Below are 24351 nucleotides of genomic sequence, written 5' to 3'. Positions count from 1 at the left end.
CATTTTTTTCCCCTTCAGTTAAAGACAAGCACAATTCTCAGGCCTTGTGCCTGAGTCATCCTAAGAATACCTCCTGCAAAACAGCTTCAGATGGAAACAGTTTTTCTACTCGCTTTCTCCAAAAACACACTCTCTCACCTTACTGCACCAGAAGACATTTGGAAAGTGATTTTAAAAATTACTTTGCATGTGTTTTTTTTCAGTGGACACAAAGATACCATTTTAATCATTTTTTTCTTGCATTGATCATCTAGATCACTAGCAGAGAAATGCACTGCAGTGACAAAATTCAGCTGACATGGATTAATGCAATCACACTATGCACACTGGGCAGTATTACTGAAAACAGAATTGTAGGGGGTTGTCTTTTTTTTAGGAGGGGGGATGCACAGCTTAAGAAAACCACTGATGCAAGTTCAAAACTCTGCAATTTCCATTGCTACTTCATTTCAGAGAGCAAGTGAAAAGAGGCTGGAGGCCCTGTGTGGAAACCTCCATTTTCTAACTACTGAAACTCACCAGGCTAATGCACCAGTACCAAAGTGCTGTGATTTCACTGGATGAGAAGTGTGTCCAAAGGCACTTGTTATTAAATGCACAAAAACCACAGTCAATCAAATAAATAAAAACACCCTGAGCACCAGACGGGCGGTGCAGAGAGGTGTATGCAGAAGGGCTCAGATTTGGCACTGAGGGACCTGAGCCCACTCCCATGTCCCACTTGGGCCATTTCACACCTCCCACTGGGGGAAGCCTCATGCTTCAAGCATCCACATTTGCACAGAGCACAGGCAGCAGTGAGAAGGGCACAGGATGGGAAGGGCAAAAGGCAGGAAGCTGATGCAGCGGGTGAAGCAGATGCAAGCTTGGAGCTCTTCCCTGGATGGCAGGTTCCCTCAGCACCAGTGGCAGCATTTAATCGCAGGGCACCCTGCCTGCAGGAGGGAATACCTGCCAGGGCTGGGAGGATGAAGAAACGAGGGGGTTGCGGTGCCTGGCTTTTCCCTTTCGCTAGGAGGAGGAAAGGCTCTTTACAACCCACTAAAACATGAACGTTACAGTCTTAATGGGCTTTGGTTAACTGAGATGAATCCCGAGACTTCCTTTAACTAGCTAATTAAAAAAAAAAGGAAAAACAATCAAACCCCAAGAGTCTTGTCTGTACAAGGAGCCCATTAGGTTAATTGAGAGAGCAGCACAGCTGGTGGGGCAGTTGGCAGGGATGCTGCCTCTTGCCCATCCCTCGGGAAGTGCGAGCCGAGGCTCGGCAGGTCCCTGCACGCAGGCTTCCCGCGCAGCAGAAAAGCCTCCAAACCTGAGAGCCAAGTGGCACAGCTTGAGGAGCAGGTCCCAGCTGCACCCTGGGCTCACAGAGGGATGGCAGCATTGCCCCTCCCTGCAGAAGCAGGGGACCCTGCAGACAGGAGGTTCCAGGGCTGGCAGAGCCAGGGACCTGAGGATGCCTTTGATAGCTTGGAGTTCCCACTGCTGCCTTCCTGCTGCAGAATGAACACCTACAATGCTTGCAAACAGCAGAAAAAAGGCATTTCACTAAACCCATAGGATGAGGCAGTCTTCTCACTTAAATTTAAATCTACTTTTAATTAGAAACCGTTCTTCTGTCCCCATACATTTCCCTTTTCCAATTTAATGAGGAACACCCAAAATTAAAAGGAAGAGATCAGATGAGGAAAAGCAGTCCCTACATCTTCTCTGTAATTTTATAGTGTGGGAACTTGACACTTTTTGGCATATGGTTTGTTTTGTGGTTTCTCCTCTCCAGTTTGAAGCTTAGAGAATCACAGTACCACAGCACAACACACTGCCAAACACTAAGCCTGATAACTGACAGCACAGATGACCCCAGCCTACCAAAAATGCGACATAAAGCAGATTAAATCTCATCTTGTCAGATGCTACTGCGTTTGAAGATTGCCCGTACAGCTGCAGTAGAGGGGGGAAAAAGACTTCTTCAAAATTATGTGAATACAAACCCCTTAGCAACTAGTAGGATGATGCAGGAGCTGTTGTCAGTTTAAAAAATATCATATACTTCTTTCAAACATAAAAAATGAGATTTAAAACATCTTAAAATGTTCTACTAGTCATTATAACCTTGATTAATGACCTGTTTTATCAGCTTTTCAAGAATATTTTATGCATTTTTCCCTTTAATGTCAACTCTGCATGCTCATCATACTCCCTGCCATATATAATTATTTGATTTAAAAATGAAGAACCCATGACAGATACTTTACATAACCCGTTGAAAAATAGAAGATAAAAGTCCTCTTATTACTCTTCATTTTAGGAAAAAAGGAGCTTGCAATATTTGAAAATACAATCTATATTCTGCAGATTAAATTAGTGCCAGCAATGAACTGCTACACTGTACATACAATAAAACAGTCAACGGAAAAGCTGTATGTAAATTAAATAAATAATAGCTTTATCCTTGCCATCACATGTATTACTTAAGCATGGCAAGGGCTCCTGATGAGCCTGACAAGGTGTATGCGCATAAATTACAGAAGCACTTTGCATATGAACCCAAACTCAGCCCCTGTGCCATCAATTTATAACTAGGGAGTTTCAGCTTTTTTAGTTTACATGATTTGAATTTCTATTATGAGACTGTTAAAGTCGTTAAAAACTGAGCAAAGGAGAGGGGGGGAAGGAAGGGGATTTCTGGATGGCTGTCTCCTCACAGAAGGACGCAGCAAACAGTGAGGTACCTGTGGGGATGGGCATAGTAGCTGCCATGCACAAAACCTCAGATGCGCAAGTGAAGTATCTTCAGAAATATCTCCTGCTTTGGCACCTTTGCACCCAACCCCGCCAGGGTGGCACTTAACACACAGATTTTCCACCTTCTCCACTTTTCACTTCACTCCCTTTTCCACTTGTCCCACAAAGCCAGGCAACCCTACATCCTAAGTGTCCTTCCCACAGCCACCAGAAATAATTCATTTACACATTGTCTCCCTCCTGTACCAAAGTACAAATGAAGGCACTGATTGCAGGGCCATTTGCATAGCCCCTAATCAGCCACCCAGAACAGTAATTACACCATTGCTACGCTGACGCTAGAGCATTGTTCTGCTCCCCTGCCAAATTCTATCTGTCTACCTAGGATGGGTGATTATTATCCCTAAAATATGCTTAATAATTATTTAACAGCCTCTAGGGCATTCACTGTTCCAGGCTTACATTTGGCTTTTTCTTCCTTTTTTTCTTTTTCTTCTATGTCATCCTATACCGGGGATAAAAGTTAAAACAAGATATTAAAGTCACTCAAGAATCACCCTAGTTCACCACCTTCTCCAAGCTGCTGCCATGTGCACCTTTATACCTTCCGCACTGAGACAGCTTCCCTCCCCCTGATAGGTTTACTGGCCTTTGACGTCATGTCCCCAAACTGGAAAAAAGAAGTGTGGTTTTAATTAATTCCTTTTTTTTTAAAGCCCGATAGAGAAATTAAGTAAATGCCAGTGAAATGCCTGCAAACTTTTTAAAAACCAACCAACCAAAAAAGGCAAAACCAAAACCAAACACCAACTTTTCCACTCACCAGAAACATGTAAAAACAACAACACCTGGGGCCCAATAGATTTCTTTAATTTATGTATTTTCTCCAATACAGATCTTATGCCAAAGCAGCAAACAGTGGAGATAGACACTCCCTAGCCAAAGAGCGGAAAAACCTCCCATCAATCTTTCTGGTACTAAAAAGCACTCATCCTCAACTGCAAGGCTGCTGTGGGAGGGCTTGCCCAGCACAGAAAAGCACAAAACTGGTTCAACAGGTAAAACAACATCAAGAATTGTGTTTCATCACCTGAGGTAACAGCGTGGAGGTTGTCTGCAAGTTCTCCAAGGGGTCAAACTGCACTGTAATTTCTTCTTCTATTTGTGTCATTCCCCAAATGCTACTGAGTTTACATGGCAGAAATCATGGAAGTAGATATATTCAAGCACTGAGGAACCCAGAGTATCAACCAACCGACTATCCTGTTTAAATATAGATTAATTTTCTTAAGCTTAGCATATGCTGTAAAGATCATCTCTTTACTGAGATCCTAAATCTTAATACAAATGGTTTAAATGGCTAAATCTTTAGTAAAACTTTGGATCCTGAAGTTCTTATAGTTACCTGATATTAATATGGACAATAAACAGCACTACCAGCTAAGAAAAAAAAAAAAAGTATTTCTTTATGACACTAACAAGAAACGAAGCAAAGTCAAGCCAAAAGCCCAGCCCAGCATCTTGCCTCCAGCAGCCAACAAGAGCATAAGACCAGATAAAAGCAGAAGACACGTGCTAAGTTGAATACTAAAACCACACAGCTCTGAAGCAAGGCCCAGAAGCTCTATTTGAACCTAACAGGCCCCACAGATTATTCCTACATCAGTTTCTCCAAGGGTGCTTTCAGTCTGCGTGAGCTTTTCATATTTTCCTTCTTCAAACTGCAGGGCCTCATCTACTTATTCATTCCTTATACAAAAGCTGTTCAACAGACTTATGACCTCTGCAACTTTTGCAGTACAATTTTATCCTCTTTGGCTGTGGAAGTGAAGAAGGAAAAGAGAATAACAAGGAAGATGTCAGAATTAATCCTACTCTTCAAGATGAAGGCACATCACAGATGTTCCTGTGACAGACACATTTTTCTCTACTACTACCATACACATTCCTAATGTTTTATTTGCTTTTTGACAGCTAGTGAGTACACAATTGACTTCTCCACACAAATATATGAACCCCTGGATATGCCTGAGTGTTAACAAGCAAGTCAATTTAAATGAAAAGTTTGAATAATTTTCCTGTGGACATCACTTTCCATTTATCCACACTGAATTCCATTTGTCATTTTATAATATGGTTGCACAGCAACCAAATGTCATTTTGAAGTCCTTTCCATTTTCATTTGCATCTTCATCTTCACCTCTTCTCCATCAAATCAGCAACACTGCCACTTCACTATGCATGCTCTTTCCTGGATCACTCAAAAGAACAGGGATCGACAGAGGCACTTTTCTATTAACTGTAAAACAGCAGGCAGTGTTTGCTAAAGAGTGGGTATTGACTGCAAAATGTGTAAATATCAGACTCTCGATAAATTTACACACAAATGATTTTTTTTCTAGGGTGTCAGGGGAGCTCACTTGATACTCGGTCTTTCCTCCTTAAAACCCTATCAGTATTTCCAGCCTGTCTTTAAAACCCAGCCTCCCCAAGCACCATCCTTCTTTTACCATGTAGCTCAAAGACCATGTCTCTGGGCCATCACCTCCAGCCACCCAGCCACCCCTCACCAAGCTCCTGACAGTGCTGGAGCATCTTCATGCATCAGCCTTATAACCAGACCAACTCTAACACACAGCTTAGGACTTCTTCCAGACCAATGGTCAGCTACCGTTTCGTGCTATTTGGTAAATCCACTTTGAACAGGGATGCAAAAATCACAATCACCTTCAAAATCTTCTTTGGTATAAATAAACATTAAATGCAAAGTTAAAGCTTTTCAGGTATCTCTTTTTTTTTGCATGCTTGTTTTTCCAAGAACTTAGTATTAATAGGTCTTAACATTACAAGCCAAAGCATATGAATACAATCCAACACATCAACAGTCATAATGGCATCAGCAGGTCTCAGTGCTAAAAAAAAAACCCAGAACAAAAATCCAAAATTAATTTATATTAAACCTCGCTCTACATACTTTGAGAGTTTATCTTTTCACAGTAACCTTTTACTTTTACCCTGATTTTTTTTTGCATGCTGAATGAAATGTCACTAGCTGCAGCTTTAAAGCAAGAAACAACAGAAATTGGACTGAGAAAACAAAAAACACCTTTGAAAAACTAGTCAGTACAAGCTGATGTAGGACTGGGTGTACCTGAAACAAAAAACTTGTGCAAAGGCACAAAGAGATGATATTTTCTTGTTAAGAAAATATCATCCAGCCATGAACAGGGGCTTATCCACTCTAAGAGGCTTACAAACGAACAGCCCTAGGCAGTTCATGTTCTCTTCTCAGGGCAAACACAAATTGGGGGTGGAAAATGCACATATTAAGCCAGTATGTCATTTCAGTGATTTATTTTTACTGTTACAGAATCACAGAACAGGTAGGGCTGGAAAGGACCTTAAGATCACCTAGTTCTCTACTTGCTTCCATCCTCCCTCAATACCCAAGACAAAAACCAGGTCTAGAGTATCCAACTGAGCATTCGGGTATTCTCCAGTCCCTGTGCCAATCCCATCAAAGATGATAGGAACAAGGATAAAACACCTCTCCAGAAAATGCACATGGCCTGCACAGGGTTAGGCAGACCCTAAACAGAGCAATGAAGTTGTGGGCCAACTACCCTACGTTATCCAGATTTGCCAGACAGTTCCCAAGGTACAACTATGGGAAGGAGGGGGCCATTTGGCAGGCATGCTGAGAGGAAATGAGGCACGTATGGGAGATGTTTTGTAACAAATGGAAACAAACACGGATCATATATTCAGCGACACATTCCCAGCAAATTGGGATGAGCTGAAACTACAATGCTGCAGCTTTCTTATTTTACTAGTTCTAAAGAGCTATTAGAAAGGAGCTGCTCGGCCACTAACCATTAATTGAAGTTGCAAGCTGACCTTGCAGAGCACCCCACAGCACAGCAATAGGTCCTACACCATCACCCTCCAGCACTGTAAAAATGCAGATGTCTACTATTTTATTCAGGGCTGAATGGCAGATAGGCCTTGTAAGACAAGGCTGTACAAAACAGTTGCTTTATTTCTTAGGGAACATGGATGGAGGGGAGGAAAACATCCTGGGGGCCAGATTCAGGCCATGTCCTGCCAGCTAGTAACCTCCCATCTAAACAGGTACCTCTTTCTTCAGGGAAAATAGAGGACTTGAAGTCTTCTGTCCCAGGAGGCCAAGTGACAAACATTCACATTATTATGAAGAGATTATTCTCTGGTCACAACCATATGGCAGCCTGCTAAGGCTGTGCTCAGCTTTAAGCACTTACCTTGGCTACCCTGCGAGCCACACAAGCCACTTTCTTCCACAAGCCCCGTAAAACGATGATTTCTGCTGGGAGCAGGGCTGTGCTGGTCCCAAGGCACTTGTTAAAACCTGTCTCCAGCACAGCCAGCTTGCATCCTGCTTCTCTCCTCCTTCGTGCCTGCTCCGGCTGGCCCCAGTAGCTGAGAGGAAGGCTGGCCCCAGGGGACACCACAGTGGCTGGCCCCCAGCTTCCCACTGCACCTACAGGCACCCTGTCTACCCCAGCTCATAGAATCATAGAATAGTTAGAGTTGGAAAGGACCTTAAGGTCATCTAGTTCCAACCCCCCTGCCATGGGCAAGGACACCTCCCATTAAAACATGCCACCCAAGCCTCTGTCCAACCTACAGCTCACCTGTGAAGGACAGCACTGAGCAGTCCCCAAGTCCTGCAGCGAGTCAAAATTGCTCAGATCACACAAACGCAGTAAAGGGCAGCAGCAGACACAAAAACCCCAGTATGATTTATAAGCATCACTGATGAACAAAAATGTGTTGCAACAGAGCTCCCACACTCCAGCCCCTAAAATATAATAGAGTTCTCCCTGAGAAGAAAGCAGGCTGAAATATCTTACTGGCATTCCTTTTTCTATTATCTCTGAGATACCCTTGGACAACAAATAAGCTCCTGAAAAAATATCCTGAAATGTTGACACTGTAAATTTAGTTCATTAATCTTTATACAAAAAGCTGGTTATTACAAGAAGCTGAGAAGGTTTTGTTTAGTAAATAAAAGCTATGAAACAAACATGGTAGTATACAGATAGTTAAGTGTACCATTAATATGCTAAATGGTATTCTGAAAAATGAAGCAGAAATTATATAGATCCACTCACATTCACCTCATCCCACAAGGACAGTTCCTGTTGCCATGGAATAGCTTACGATACCTTTAAAAAAAACCCAAGTAAAATCTAAACCAAACCCAAAACCTTGTCCTCTTACCCCCTTTTTCTAGTTTTGCTGGTGAAATTTTCCTTCTCTACTTGCAAGCTCGGGAAGACAATTAACTATAGCTGCCTCTTACACACCTACAAAGTGATGGCACTCTGCAATCTGAACATCACCCGTGTGTTTTTTCCCTTTTTATTTAGAATTCACGCCCAATTTTGCATCGTCTGATTGAAGACGAGGGGGCGGTGAGGAACATGTGGGAGAAATCCACAGCAAGCTGCTGCACACACCATCCCATCCTGCATTTGGAAGCAAACAATTCAGCCTGAAGGGAGCTTGATTCAATAGCAATGTGCCACAGGGAGCACCCAGAGACTTCAACTCCTCAAATATGTTTTATTTGGCCTTTAACAGAAAGATTTTGCACAAATCAACTCTGTGCCACACAGTGCAGAAAGTCTTGCATCCAACTTTATTAACTCGTTTACATAAGGTATTTTTTGGGTTTGTTTTGTTGGAACAATGACTTCTGGAAAATATGGTGAGTGGGAGAAGAAATTATTAGAATGTACAACTTGACTAAAACAATGAAAATGCAAACCCAGGATAGTATCATGAAACTGCTTTCTGGGTTTGTTTTTAACATGCCTGTTCTGCCAAACATTTTCTTGCTAGCACTAAAATTAGTGACTTGAGTAACAGCCGCAAATTTCCAAAACGATTAATATTTTAAATGGCTTTTTCACCCATCTATACCTTAATCTGTTTATTTCAGTTTTAAATGTCTTGCCTATTTACAGAAGTATTTTTCTCATTTTTTTTTTCTTAACAGCTCAGCTAAAATAAATTTCTGCTCAAAGTTTCCACATTTCCAGCCAGAGAAAGGGCAACCGAGACAAAAATTGTGCATGGTTAATAGAAGAAAAAAAACAGTGGAAACTCTGCATGCACAAAGAAGGGAAAGCAGAGAGAATGAGGCCAACTGGACAACCTCTCTTGCTCTTTAATGTCTCTTCTCTGAGGAGGTTCACAGTGGCTAGTAAAGCACCAAGTCACCCTGACAGGCACCAAGAGTTGTTGAAGGAAAGCTTAGCCAGTTTCTCACCAAAGCCCTACTGAACACCAGGATTGGTTTCAACCAAACCTAATAAATACTGAAAGGTATTACACAAGGAAAGAGAAAAGGTGCTTGGGGAAAACACCAGCCCACAGCTGCAAATCTGATAATTTCTTCTGATGGCATCCTGCAATGGAAGACAGATTTATGATTGGACTTGATACTCCTAAAGGTATTTTCCAACCTAAATGATTATATGATGCATCACTTTTCACTGATGCTTACAGCTGACCCAGGCTTGCAGTGATGTAGCAGGGCACCTGCCTGGGGAACAGAAAGGCAGCCAGTGGCAGATCCCACTTTCTGCCTCTTGGGGGGTCTTTCCTCAGACTTTCTTGACAAACCATCAGTGATTGGCTGCCAAGGAACAGGTGCTGCTTCCCTAATACTTACTGTTCTCCAAATACTTATACTTCTCTCTGATGCTTACATCTCCAAATTTACTTTGACCGTTGTTATAAACCAGCTCGCAAAACTCTTGGAATGACTGGATTTTGCAGCGCATAAAGAACAGGAGCAAGGCTGGGCTCAGTGCTCAAGCTCTCTCAGGTTTCCTCTCGACAACCCCTCCTATGCCAAGGATCATATCAGCAAGACCTTCCTACTCTCCTCTTCTGCCACCAAATTCATCCAGTGCTGATATTTAAGGCTGTGAGTAGTAGGACAAGGTGTGCATCCACCAAATACACATATCTGGTATTCCCTCAGTAAACTGCAGTAGGTCAAAGGCCTCTGATGCCTCACACTTGGGGAAGACCTCAGGTTGTGCATGGAACTCAGCACTTATCTCTCTTTGTGGTTCTTAAAAACACAGGCAAATGTTTTGCTCCATGCTGAAATGGGTGAAGGAGAAGGAGACAGGCAAGAGAAAAGATCGGGGGGGGGGGGGGGGGGAGGGTTGAGAAGAAAATGACAAAGTAACTGAAATCCATAAAATGATGAAGGACAGCAAAGCAAATAAAGTGTCTGTGCTGTAGAAATGATGCACTGAAATTTTTCTCCTTTTGCTTTCTCTTTCCAGAGAAGAAAGATCAGTTCATGTTTGAGGACTCTACTTAGGAGAAACCAGAGCAAGCAGGAAAATACTCAGTGCATGATTTTGATTTCTTTTTCCTTGTAAATAAACATTGGATAATATTTTATTGGTGATAAAATTTAAATAAAATATATACTCTTACAGCATATGACACGATGCTTTCCTATCTTCAGCAGTCCTTCTGTCCAGCTTCTCATTTTCTGTAGCTACAATTCATAATTACAAACCAAGCAACCTCAGGTTAATCCTGAGGCAAAAACAACCATTTTTTTTACAGGTAGTCAGGTCCCTGGCTTTTGGCTTCATGTTTTAAAATAAATTTTAAGCATATAACACTTTCAAAAAAACCCCAACTCAACCAAAACCAACCAAAACCCAAAAGCCAACTATAACTCATTGTTCAAATCAAGTTTACAGTTCAGGTGTTTAAATAACTTAGTTCTCAGCTGTTTTAACCAATTTAGTAATTACTTCCAACTGTTTTAAACTGTGACTGTTCTTATTTTCAAGAACTTCCAGAGACTAAGTTTTACTCAGATTGAACACTCAACAAGTATTCATTAACAAGTATTCATTAACTCAAGTCATGATTCAGCAACACAATCTGACCTTAATTACCAATTATCAAGTGGGTAAAATTTACACTTTTGCACTCCTAGTAGATAATTTTGAAGATTTTGGTGGCTGCAATTTCATTACCTTACATGCTACAGTAAACAAATGATTTGGAAATTGCTACTCCCAATTCAGCACAAAAGCCAGGAGAAACCCAATGGCACTCAATAAAAAAAAAACAAAACAAAAACTGGAAAAATTGGGACTGAAATCTGGAAAAGCAGATGACATTTCAAAATTATTATCATGATACAGTTCAGAGCATATAAATAGTTTAAGTTCCTGGTTTAATTCATAGTTTAACTAGTCTATCATTATACACCTTAGGAGTCACCTCCTTCTAGGACAGCTAGAGCAATGCAACCCAACCAGTAGCTAGCAGCCTCAATTGTGGACTATGGAAAAGTGTTTGTACATGGAATACCGTGTTAAAACAAATATACTAAGGCAAAAAGCCACGATCAAAGCACTGACATGCACAAAGAAGTAAACAGGTTGAATCCCTGTATCTGTTTTAACTACTCATACATTCAATTTATGACCTGTTGGTGTGTAGCACTGTGAAACTGACCTAAAGGTCTCAATGACTCTCTCTGCACAGGATACATTCCTGGACACTTTGCTGATTTATAATTCTTTGTGGGAGGAGGTGGTATTTGGAGATAAAACACTGGGCTGCTTTAGGAAGAATACAGACAATAACAATACAACTATTTCAGAAACAGAAAAAGCTCAAAAAAGGATACTAGTACTTAGGAGCCTATGGATGATTCTGTATAAGAAGAGTTGAAAAGATCACAGCAGTTTAATTCAGAGGGAGGTGGAAAATATTTGACATAATAAGGGTATATTAAATAATAAATATTATAGGGAAGGTCAAACTGAGCATTACTGGAAAAAAAGACCATACTGAAACCTCATAACTCTTACTTGTAATATCAAGATGTAGGTCTTAGGAGCTGAACTTCTCACCAGTTTTATCAATTTATCTCAGCTCTCATTTCCTCCCTGCTTTCAGGCAGATATTTAAAATGCATTTGTTTGAGATTTAGCTTTCCCACTGCAAATGAGTTCATTGATCAATTTTGTCTGAAAAGACAAATGAGAAACCCTTTTAAACACAATGAGATATTAGGCCTTGGGCTTTTGTCATGAAATACTAAAGCTCTGTACTGGGGAATCTCAACACCCACTTTAAGAACAACACACCCTGGCAAGGGCGAACAGATAACGTTCTTGTTAGAGATCAAATGGGATATTCAGAACACCACCCAGCTACTAATTGCACTGCATGAAAGGTTAAAAAAAAAACCCATAGAACAAAATACCATGGTCCACAGCTGGTGCTTGCAAAATTACCCACTGAACCACTTGTTAATCTCCCACTGAAACACTTTGCAGGGGCCACTTCGAGACAGGATACTGATGAATCACTCTGGGTTTGTTTTAAAGAAATGAGGAAAGAGTTAAAAATAATTCTGGTTGCTTTAGAAACTGACATCCTTTGTTTTGGTTGAGATGAAATACCATTACATGCATGCAATACCCTTTAAACTTGCCACTATTCCAACAATAACTGAAGCTGTTCTAAGAAACTACCACCCAAATGGAGATCGCCACAGATTTACAGTAAACTTGCCCTTGTAAAGTCGGAGTAATATTGCAATATTACCAAAAAACCCAGATGAGCCTAGTTCAGAGTGACCTGACAGTAAACACCAAAACATGACTGTAAGTCGCTGCCCACCGACTCCAGCAAAAACACAGCAATCCAAATAGCAATAGAGACTTTTCTATTTTCAACAGCAACTCCAAGCTAAACACATTTTCAGCAAATGCAATACTCAACCCAAATGGTTAAGATGACATTTCTACCACAAGAATATTAAAATACTCCTAAAATTTAACAATTAAGTTAAAAACATGAAGTTTTATCATGCATTTCAGCTTTACCATTGCACTTCACTCAGACTGCAACCTCTTAGATGAACTCATATTCTCATTTGCCAATATAGGCACTTCAGTTCTAGTCACAAGCATACCTGACCGCTGACCCTTTAATATTTCTTTTAAACAACACAGACTTTTAAACTTGTAAGCTGTTTGCTTAGAAGCTGGCACCACTCCATCTAAAACCATTTCAATTACTTGAATGCAAGCCTGGAAAGGGATTTTTGTTTTGCAGTATTTTATTAGTTTCCACAAACCCATTCCCAAGCCCATCCATGCTGAGCCCACTATCTGCCCTGAGTCCTGGCAGCTGCCGATGGCTCACAAGAACACAAACCTCCTGTTTAGACATCTGTTCCTGCCCAAATGAACCTCAAGGGACTACGTAAATCAACCCAGCAATAACTTTTAATTCTTAATACAATATACTGGAATATACTGATGTTCCAGTAATAGCCACCTATATCCAGTATATGATGCTACATGTGACAATGCATGTGACCCAACTCATAACTCTTGATCTGAGCCTATCCTAACATTTTGGAGATTGTTCTGAGTCAAACTAAAATTGAAAACATTGATAGGCAAAACAAAGCTCAATAGTTTGCAAACTAAACTGCCATCTCTGCCTCTACATATGCATATGAATGTACACATTTTTAAGGATGCATAATTAACAGTAAGAAAATAGTTCTCAGAAACCAGAAAGCTGAAGTATTTATATCAATAGCTGAATCTTTCTCACTCTATCTGCACAAATAAACCTACTGAAGTTGCCAGCTTTTGTTAAAGTGAGCAAGATTAGGTTCTAAACATAAATCAATTTAAGCAGTCAGAAACCTTCAAGAAGTACTAAAAGTTGCTTTCAAATTCCTTGCAGATTCTTACAAATTGAAAGTCATTGCCTTAGCCTGTGGAAACAAAGTTAGTGTTTTCTAATGCAAAACAACATTGCTACCACATGCAACATAGTTCCTGTAAGGTCATTTAAAATCAGAATGAAAGTATTTCTAGATAGTATTACAAAGGTGGTTGGGAGTGCTGGGGGGTGGTGGTAAAAGGGGATACTGATCTTACAACTGCAGGATTTTTTCAAAGTCCAGGTATCCACGCTGGTCAGACAGATTTGGGTTGGTTTGGGTTTTTCCTCTTTTTTTTTTCTGCTTCCGAATTTTGCTATGTATTTATAACCATAAAAGTCAGTAAAAGTGCCCTGATTTGCAAGAGGCACTACAATCAGACAGATCTAAGATAAAAATAAACCTCATTATCTGTAAGGTTGCTCTCAAAAGTCAACACATTGGCATCACAAGAAATTAATTCATCAGGATATTTCTGACAAGCACAGCGCTTTGCTCTGAAAGGTCATTTTTCTAAATTAAGCATAAATATCTAAATACCTTTGCCGTTGTGCTGCACATCCCAAACTTAACTCATTAATGGCTTTCACAGTAAAATCAAATACATTTGAAATAAATTTATGAAATACAGCTTTATACGCATTTAAATTTGACATTTCCAACCCTATTCTATGATTTGTTCCGTAAGCAATGTAAGCAAACAGTAAGGCCTGTTCAGACATTTCATAAACCACCTTAACTGAGAATGTGCATACTTAATAAATGCAGAATAGCCTAGTTTTGCCCAGAAAGCGTCCTCCTTTTAAAACTCCCCCCCCTAAAGGCACACTGGTAAGCCTGAAAGGTAGATCTAGACATCACTTCCACTGTTTAGGACCAATGTCCTACACACCGTGGTCTGCTGCATGATGCCTCTACATCCCTTCCCATCTTTCCTCTCCCCTATCAAACAAGACACCTAAGTTGCTGCCCAGGACTTTGGTTCTGATTCAAATCCTGCTTCCTGAAGGCACTTAGTTGGGCTCTTTCAACCAGCAGTGGAAAAGCCTTGTGATAAACTATGGAAAATACCCACCTCTTTCCTTCCACGTCAGAAAAGGAAACTTCTACCCACAACACCAACAAGAAAAAGCAGCTCCACGGGATGAAAACTGGTGCCAAACGTACGTGCCAAAGACAACTTCTCTCCGTGAATAAATACAGCACACAGGATAAAGCTTCTCCCCTTTCGCACCGACTGGAGTTCTTCTGTGATGAGTGGATTTGCTGCAGCGTCTGCCTTCCTGGCAGGCAAGCCTGACAGGAGTGTCTTCACTTATGTAACTGAATTTCTTGAGTACACAATTACCCAACACACCCAAGGCACTCCAAGGGTTGGTTTGTTTTTTTTTTTCCTTTTTATTAAAGAAAAATTAGTTTCTAGATGGAACTTTTTTTTTTCAGTTCCAAACTCAGGTTTGCAAGTGAAGCCACAGAAGCGCTCTGAATGTGGTGCACCAAGACCCTTAGCATCCCAATAAAGTAGGTATTAATCTTTTGGCAGCACATCTCTGTAGGGGAACGTAGGCTGAGCTGAGCTCCAGACTTGCAAGAGACCTCGACATTCACAAGAACCTCCTCCATTTTCACCTGTGCAACTTTTTCCTCCTACTGCAGGTTATCAAGTATCTGCAGAACATTCCTCCCACAGCCACACAAGACAGCCACCTACCCAGCAAGCTCCACCACCCGAAACAAATGCCCTTTCTGCCTTTTCTCATCACCTAATATTTGACTGTTCTTCCTTAATAAAACCCTTTGACTTGTTTTACAAGAGAAAGACCGTGGCGGAAAGCAGGATACAAACAATTAAGGGAGTATTTGCCCATGAAAAGGCAACAGGACAATGTGTGGGGAGATGCCCGCAATCAAGGCAGTCAACTGCAGTAAGATCTAGAAAATCGAACTCTGCATCTGAATAGCCATCAGTGAAGTCAAATACAGATCTGTCAGGCAGCACAAGCACAGACTAGGAGAGCCTTATTATAAGGATTTGTACTTGCCACAGTTTCTTTAAAATACCTTCACCCTCCTGAACAAGTCTGCAGATAAAAGGCCATCTGAAAACAGTGGAAACCTTCCCATTGGGCACACATTCAGGAAAAGGCACAGCACAAACATGCTATGAAGATATCAGTCACATCCATCAGCAGCAGGTCTGTGCCTGGCAGAGGGTGACAGAGATCTTTGACCACCTGCAAGTAAAAATGGGCAATCTGAGTAGTTAAAAGCAGGAATGGAAATTACTCCAATGCTGACATAGGTCTGAAGGTGACACGGAGAAATCACTGGTGTTCGTATTACAGACTGCAAGGGAAGGATCAGGGCCCTATTTACTGAGCAGCATGCTGGACACATATAAAAGGGTGGGGGTGGGAGGAAAGTAAGTTCCCTTCTCCAAAGAAGTTTTAGCTTAAATATACTACAAAAAAAATACTGATTCTATTTCACAAGCATTACAGATTCTCAAAATCCATCCTTCTGCTAGAGGTCCTAAACAGCCTGACAAAGTCATTACAGCTGTTCAGATATCATTTACTCCTTCACCCAAAACACTAGTTAAAATTATTTTATCTAAAGCAACATGGTGGAACTTCACAACCACACTGTGTCTGAAGGCACTGTAAAATTCCCTTGCTCCATTGCTACGTTACACCTTGCTGCAGCCGACAAGTCTGCTACAACACAGTGTCACGCTAGAATGGAAGATGCAGGCGGGTTAGGTTGCCTGCTCTTCGCCATGTTCCCTCAACCACCCGGGGCTTTGCAGGGGAAGGGAAGCTCTCCTGGTGGCCCTCTGAGCCGGTGGTGATACCCCAGCAGTTGCAGAGACAAGGGCAGACAGAGGCATTCCTAACACTGGGCACTTCTCTGGCTGCTGGGGAAGGGGCAGAAATGCTTTTCCAGATCTCCAAGATACTGAAGGAGCAATTAAACCATCAGGTTAAAGGGATGTTGACGAATATTTGTCCTTGTCATTACTTCAAGTGGAAAAGAAAGGTTAAGTTTTCTGAGGGAAATTAAACCTCTTAATAGGAACAAGAACAAATAAGAAGTTGCCAGGACGTAAAAATGCAACCTCCATAAAACTGTTCATGTTTTGATCTATACAGCCAATAAGGATACATTAAAAATAACCATGCTACACTCTGCTGAATGCTGTTGACATAAGACCTATGGGAAAGAAAATAAAAAGTAAATAACCAATCAGACTGTTGTTACACTGTTGATTGCTGAAGATACGCAGTGGGAAATGATGCCTCCCATCTCATAAAAAGACTTGAATTTGGTTTGCAAAGCAAGCCAAGATTTTATTTGCAATATTTCACTTCTAGTTCAGATTTGAGATGGCTGGTCATATTAATTTACAAATATTTGCTGTATAAATATATCATGACGATTTTATGTTTAAGAACGCAGACTTGAAACCAAAGGGTGCAACAGTAAAGCTTTCTTAAGGCATAATGCCAAAGAAAACCAGAAGGCTGCAGTAAACCACACTAGTTAACACATTTTGGGAATACCTTGCACAAGCCAGTAAGAATCTTTGTGCTGTATTATCAAAGGGGCTTTAAGCATTATACTGCAAATCCTGTGTAACAAGAAGTGGCTGAAGCATATCAAACCATATACTGCCCTTTAAAATTACCCATATAAAAACTAGGTTTTAACAAATCAGGTTGACATTATATGCTAGTACTGCAGAGTAAAACGCATTATATGGCACATTATCCTCGCAATTATCCCCAGAACAAGTAATGCATATCCATAAAATTAGAGCAACATAAACTGAAACACATCATGGTTGGGAAATGCACTGTTAAGGTGCACAGCCATATTAACACTGGAGTCAGTACTGAGACTCTAATTAAGATATTCCTGTGTTTTGAAACCCTAAATTAAGTTTTATTTAATGCTCTACTGACCATTTTTACCACTCTAATCTCACCAAAGGGCATGGTTGGCATTGTTTTGGCTGTAATAGTTGATAAATTTTCTATAGCTTAAAATGGCCTATGTCAGGCTGACACCTAGCTTCCCCAGCAAACCTGTAGGCTCCTATGCTGATGCCAGGAGGATGTTGCCAGAGGGATTCTGCCAAAAACAAACCCACTTTCTGTCAGAAAGTTCATTACCAAAATCTAAAGTGTTTCTGGGAAGGATGAATTTAAGCAAGTTTTACGTCATAAAACATTTTCTAGAATGGTCAGTTTCATCTTTTCTTGAAAGAAAACCAAACAAACAAAACAAAGCACTTTTACCCAAAGCTTTAATTTTTTTTTATTAAGTTACACTAAGGAAAGCTATGCAGACTTTGAAAAGTTAAATTCAAAAACGTATTTAAAAATAACAATGAAGCTCCAATTTAATACACATTTCACTTCAGAAAAATGACATAAATATGACAAGTTTCATGTTTTCTGACATTTCAGTTTTTGTTGCTTTTTTCACATGAAATACAAGTTATAAAGGAAAACAAAGGCACACTTCTAAAAATAATGTCAACAATGATGCATGAATCTAATTTCATAAGCTTCAGATGCAGATGTTTTAATAGAGTACAAAGCCACTCTGAAGTTCATCTGACATACCCACAAGGAATGGCTTTGCACACACTTATGAAGTGTGGATTTATTATCTACTATTCACTCAAATTGATGAATTAATTTACTATCATTCAGAGGACTCATTTTGAAACTACTATCAGTGAGAGGTGGGCCCATAAGGACTTCACGGAGTTGTGCAAGGTCTTGCACCTGGGTCGGGGCAATCCCAAGCACAAATTGAGAGCAGCCCTGTGGAGAAGGACTTGGGGATGCTGGCTGACGAGAAGCTCAACATGAGGTGGCTTCGGTGTGCACTCACAGCCCACGAAACCAACTGTATCCTGGGCTGCGTCAAAAGGAGCATGACCAGCAGGTTGAAGGAGGTGATCCTGCCCCTCTGCTTTGCATTGTGAGACCTGACCTGCAGTACTGTGTTTAGCTCTGGGGTTCTCAACACATGAGGGATGTGGCGCTGCTCAAGCCAAGTCTAGAGGAGGGCCATGAGGATGATCAGAGGGCAGAAACACATCTCCTGTGAAAACAGGCTGAGACAGTTGGGCTTGTTCAGCCTGGAGAAGAGAAGGCTCCAGGGAGAACTTATAAAAGCCTTCCAATACCTGAAGGGGACCTACAAGAAATTTGGAGAGGGGCTTTTTACAAGGGCATGTAGTGACAGGACAAGGGGGAATGGCTTCAAGCTGAAAGAGAGGAGATGTAGATTAGGTATTAGGAATAAATTCTTTACTGTGAGGCACTGGCACAGGCTGCCCATAGAAGATGCGGCTGCCCCATCCCTGATAGTGTTGAAGGCCAGGCTAGATGGGGCTTGGAGCAACCTGGTCTAGCGAAAGGTGTCCCTGCCCTTGGCAAAGCAGTGGAACCAGATGAGCTTTAAACCATTCTGTGATTCTGTGAATTTCAACAGGGATGTGTTTTGCTTTTTGAACAAACAATACTGTACCCATTGTAAAGCTGCAACTTAAGGATTTCAAAGACCTGGCCTCTGTTATATATACACACCTGTTCCCTTACAGTGGTCTACAGGAATACACAGATGAAAATCTCTGTTGGATGGAATAAATTAGATGAAGCTGAAATGCCTTCCCAACCACATGCTCCAAACTCAGGTGAGCATTTGACTCCCCTACTAATATGCTACCAGCAGAGAACACTGGACAAAGAGCCAAACCTCAGAATTGAAACATTTCCAGAGCAGTGCAAAGCCTAAACTTAAGAAAATGGTTAACCCAGAAAACCCCATAGTTCTTCACTGAAATTCAGACTGTGCTCACAGGCTGACTATAAAGTTCCCAAGGATTTTAAGAGAACCAGAATTTCATCTTATGATTTTATTAGGAAACCAAAACTTCCTGGCACAACCCCACAACATCCACCTATTTGTGGGAACTCCCTTGTTACGATTTCCATTCCCCTGTGGCAGACAACTCTGCAAACCAGCCAAATCTCACACAAAGGTTTGCTTCTCCATCGCTGCTCTGAAATCCCAGGGCGTAGATGAAAGTGAGGACTAGCTGTCTTGGAAAGAATCCAGGCACAGAGCAATAAAAAAGCAGGTAGCAAGACACCTACCAGCAGCATAAAATTCCTCTTCAGGAAAGGGAAGTGATGCTTGTTTCTGACGGCATGGCTCAGTGATGAGAAGCAGAAGACGGTAAGTGGGATGCTGGTGGGTAGGTGAGGGTGAAATGCCCCAGGGGATTGCTTATGGGGAGATGGGGAAAGTCAGGTCTCAGGGTTAAGGAACTTGTGATGAGATTTATAAGTTCAGTACCAGTGCCCACCACAACCTTCCTGTGTGCTCCAGTCCACAAAACGTTTCTGTGCCCCAAGGATTTACTGGAAAGATAATTTATGTTCCTAAGGAACATAGTTGCTGCAACATGAGGACTTACAGAGAAATTTAGACAGTTTCTTGCCAACTACTTACATAAAACATACTCTTGAATTAACCCCTTAGATGCCCTCCTGAACACATCTCCTTTTCAATGCCTTTTCCAATGGCACACAGAAATTTGAAGGCATCTTGATTTGTTACTATTTCATCACACATTACTACAGCATACAAGGTAGGGACACAGACTCCTCCTGGCCTTACACATTCTGATAGGTTCTACTAATAGTCAGACCAATGACTTCCAAAGTCAAGCGCCCAACCACAGTTCTCTTAAACCAGCCTTGGTGCTCAGCAAAGGACTTTTTGAAAACCAGACCCTATTAAACTGTCTCATGCTGGGTCCACATAAAGCTAGCTGCCTAAAAACCTTCTGGAAAACACACCTGACTTCTGTCTGTGTCTCCTAGTATCATATGGACAATGTGAAATTAGGGTAGTTAGAAAGTAGCCTCCTCTTCCAACTTGTAGCAATTAATTCCAAAGTAAAAAATCTTCATAATATGGTTGAGAGTTTTCAAAGGCACTATGATGCTGGTGACAATTTTAACTAATTTTCCCATGGAAGCTGATGGTAAAATCCTGCCAATTAAAACAGCATTCATCTAACTCAACTTCCAAGTACTCTTGAATATCACACCCATAACTCTGAGGTGAGGTAACAGCCTGTTTCAATCTTTTGGAAAACGATCTTTAAAGATAAAACTTATTACAAAGTAATAAAAACCTGATATTTATCTTGCAATCACAATAAAGATCTATAATAAAGCACGAATGTTTAACCAGAATAAAATCTTACTGTGCTCAGCATGAACTGGTTTGTAACCATACACTTTATAACATACAATATCCAAACAGCAAAGACCGAAATAGTATGGCGCACCCGTACAGTGTCTCAAGCAGACACTTAAACCACACCAAAAGAAACCCATGCTCAGCCTGCCACCTGACATTTCCCCTCTGGCTAGGCTAGCAGAATGATCTTTGTTAAGACCCAAAAGCTTCATTCCTGGTTCTCAATCTCCCTCTACTACCCACTTTCTAGACAAAAGACAACTCGCAAAGGTTTAGGATCACTTTAGGTAAAACACACTACACGAACTTACACAGTCAAATTTAATACCAGAAAAGAATTTCCAAATGTATTTACGTAAAGATTTGTGCTTGGGTTTTCTTCTGGAGCCTCCTTCTAGATAAATTCCATGGCTGAGTTATAGGTTCCTTCTCACTGTCTTTTCACAACATAAGCCAGGACTGTAGGAACCAATATTAATAGCTGATGCTCTGGTACACACTGTGTCCCGTCATCTATCATCTCCAGGGCCATCGGCACTGCTAGGATTTACAATCAAATCACGGTACATAACAGACAAATGAGCAAATATTCTTCTTAATTTAAAATGTCATTAATTCCATTATAATTATATTGACTGTAGTAAAGGTCCACCATTTTCAAGCAGTGCACAAACACTTAATTCCCTGTGACAAGTATACATATACCGAAATACTGAGATAAGCTGACACTAGTTCCATATCAGGGAAGTGAAAATATCAGAAAGGTATATCTACACAACATTGATAAAAACTACTCAACAATCCAGCAAGCTTCAGAAAGGCTCCAGAAGTGAAGCAAACAACAGGGCATGTTTCACCTCCTTCAAGAAGGAAGCATTTACTGAAACCCTTCACTGTCAAAGGTAACTGCCAAAACAGCAGCAATTAATGCTTTCAGCTGCATATGTCCAGCCAATCGAAGATGATTGTAAGGTTAAGCTTCATCCATCTTCATTTGTTTATAAATTTGCCAGGGTAACTGCGATTAACTTATCAAGTTTCAGTCTGAACTACTTTGGGGTCAGGGGAGACAGGATGGGAAGAAAGGTTAATGTGAAGTCATGTGTTTGCTTTACAAGCCTAAATAAATAACTGCTGGTGATGCAGAACAATACAGCATTTTAAAATAAACAAGAGTCAAATCCCTCAAGCTCAAACAACCAAAACATAAGTTACTTTATCTCTTGGAAAGTAGTTCTCAGTATTAACAAACATCAGACATATGTGAAAGAGAGAGCTGAATTACACAAGAAAGACCCTTGCTGTACACTTCTAGAAATGCAGCAGAAGCAGTATTTCCAGTTCCTGAAAAGGACAGCTGTTAAGTTAGTCTGCGGGCAACCCTGGGTGTCTAAACGCAAGCAAAGTTCTCATACCCAAACACTTCAAGTTCTCTGAGCAAATAACAGTTGCTCATATCCAAAGAAGACGTCAATTCTGCAGGCTCCTTCAACAGGCCTACTTTGCTAAATAAACACAATGGAAACATATAGCAAATTCCTGATGGGAAGTTTCAATGGCTGTAGGCCCACCTGCCATCCTCCAGGCACAGGCAGGCATCCCTGGTCCCTTGACAGCTACTTCTCAACTCCTTCCTGCACTGCCTGGAGGGTGCTGAACCACTGCATAACCCTGCTGCAATAAATCTCACCTCCTGGCTTCCTGTGCTGCTGCCCCTGTGCCTGCACAATTTGGTACAAATGTATTATTATTCAGCTTTAGGCATTGCCAGCTCCAACTTCTGCATTTTTTATTAGAATATCTATGCATGCACACAGGTAGCAGGTATGCTTCGCTAATTAAATGCTCTTCTCAAATGTCTTCATACAAAAAATACCCTACTTTTGGAAAACTGTTTTGGTTGTAATTTTGTTGGGTTACCCCTGCCAATAGAATTTGGAGATAAAAGATATTGTCACAGCTGTAAAACTAATGCTAAAGCTACATGACAGGTTAGTCTTCGCCTATTTCTACTATAGCGTCCTTGCTTCAACTCCTTCAAGTTCTTATAGCCTGCTTCTGTCTTTTTCATACAAATACTAATTGCAAAAGCGAAATGCCTTGATTCATGTAGACCAAACAGAGCCTTTTCTCTGGTAATAGCCTGGAAGCTAATAACTATTTTAGAGCAGTTCCCGTACACTGAAATGCTGTTATTAGCTGTTTATGTAACAGTGAATTAACCCCCACCGACACCTTTCAGGAATTCATAACCATAGTGCACAAAACGTACTTTGCAAGAGCTTGTTAATATGGTAAGTGCAAAAGCTGCCTTGATTTAGAAGACTGTCTTTCAAAGCAAACACGCTTAACCTGCAGTTTCAGTCATGGAAGAAATTACTCAATTAATTGCAGACAACAAAAACAACAGGGTTATAACTAATGTACAGTAAATGCTCTGTGGGTGTAATGCAAGCTCATTTCCCAGTAGCATACTCTCACATCCTAACACATTTCTTATCCCACAGCTGTAAAACAGTTTTAGAATGTTAAATTTACTTAGATTTTTTTTTTTTTTTTCCCTGCACACATTTGTTTTCTGGCAATGAACATTATTGTTAACCCAGGTGGGATCTGTTAAGAAACATGTTTACAATATACTACTTTGTAGCATGGTGTTTGTCATACTTTCCTCCAGACAATCCACTGTCTTTTCCAAACTTAAATCCTAACATCAGTATTTATGAAGTTTTTGCCTGCACTAATGAGACCCTTGGGGCAACAGAAGAAGAGATCGCAGTGACAGGAGTCAATAAACTCTCACCTGCTTCTAGGACTTCAGGCAGGCAAAGAGGAGCAAGAGGTTCTAAAGCACAAAAAGACCTCATTGGTGACACACCAGTGGGAACTGCTCCCATTCTGCTATTAAGAGATGGAGTAAACCACTAATAATTAAAGATAATAGGAAGAAAACTTACCGAAGCAGACACCGGTGCCTTCTTCCATCATTCCTTCCGTTCATGCTCATCTACCAACAACCTGACCTAGGCTAGACACAAGCGCAGGGCTAATATTTAGAGCGGCTGCTTGCTCAGGGCTTGTATGTTTTCATGGTACGTTTCTATGCACAGCTTCCAACTACTACGGTTACAACTAACTGCAGCAATAAAACACACAGAGGAAAATTAAGAGACCCCCCTTCTAGCACGTGAAATATATACTATAGCCTAGCCAGAAGCACCCACGAACGCGCATCTGCTGACACCAGCGCAACACCTCACACCGATCCTCCTCTCTGGAGTCTGGGTAGTATATTCTCAGCCTTGCCCGCACATAAGCGCACCTTACCCTGAGACAACACCCCACCACCACCCCTCGGCACATCTTTATTTGATTTCGAACGAGGCCCGCGGAGCTCGCCCCCCTCATCCTCCCCGGGACACCTGGACGACCCCACCGCACCACGTCAGGCGCAGCGGAGTGCCGGGTTCACACGTAATCTCCCCCCCTCCCTCCCTGCTTCCTTCCCTCTTCCCGGCTGA

At 41.2% G+C, this 24351-nt stretch overlaps 1 protein-coding gene and 1 long non-coding RNA gene across 12 annotated transcripts in view; both read right to left on the bottom strand.

Moving 5' to 3' along the window:
- Positions 1–24351, bottom strand: part of HIVEP1 (HIVEP zinc finger 1) — a 133790-nt gene that overhangs the window by 63456 nt on the left and 45983 nt on the right. The window contains exons 1-2 of one of the 11 annotated variants that reach the window (XM_062617913.1): positions 24253–24269; positions 23788–23966 (exon numbers count right to left, since the gene is read on the bottom strand). The exons of 8 other annotated variants lie outside the window; for them this stretch is intronic. In XM_062617913.1, the coding sequence (XP_062473897.1) occupies positions 23788–23818 (31 nt within the window). In that variant the 5' untranslated portion in view covers positions 23819–23966; positions 24253–24269. Of the gene's footprint in view, positions 1–23787; positions 24155–24252; positions 24270–24351 lie in introns of those variants that run through there. 2 more of the 11 variants (XM_062617912.1, XM_062617909.1) reach the window with 2 other exon arrangements.
- On the bottom strand, positions 8413–10896 carry LOC134163239 (uncharacterized). Its single transcript, XR_009964639.1, has 2 exons — positions 10817–10896; positions 8413–9203 (listed from the first exon to the last, which is right to left on the bottom strand). It is a non-coding gene; the product is annotated as an uncharacterized LOC134163239 (long non-coding RNA).

This window comes from Pezoporus occidentalis, unplaced genomic scaffold, assembly GCF_034315485.1.
Source record: "Pezoporus occidentalis ecotype Australia unplaced genomic scaffold, CSIRO_AGI_Poc_V1 ctg2, whole genome shotgun sequence".
Lineage (NCBI taxonomy): Eukaryota > Metazoa > Chordata > Aves > Psittaciformes > Psittacidae > Pezoporus > Pezoporus occidentalis.
The sequence above is the reverse complement of the archived record's forward strand: the minus strand, read 5'-3'. Positions and strand labels throughout refer to the sequence as shown.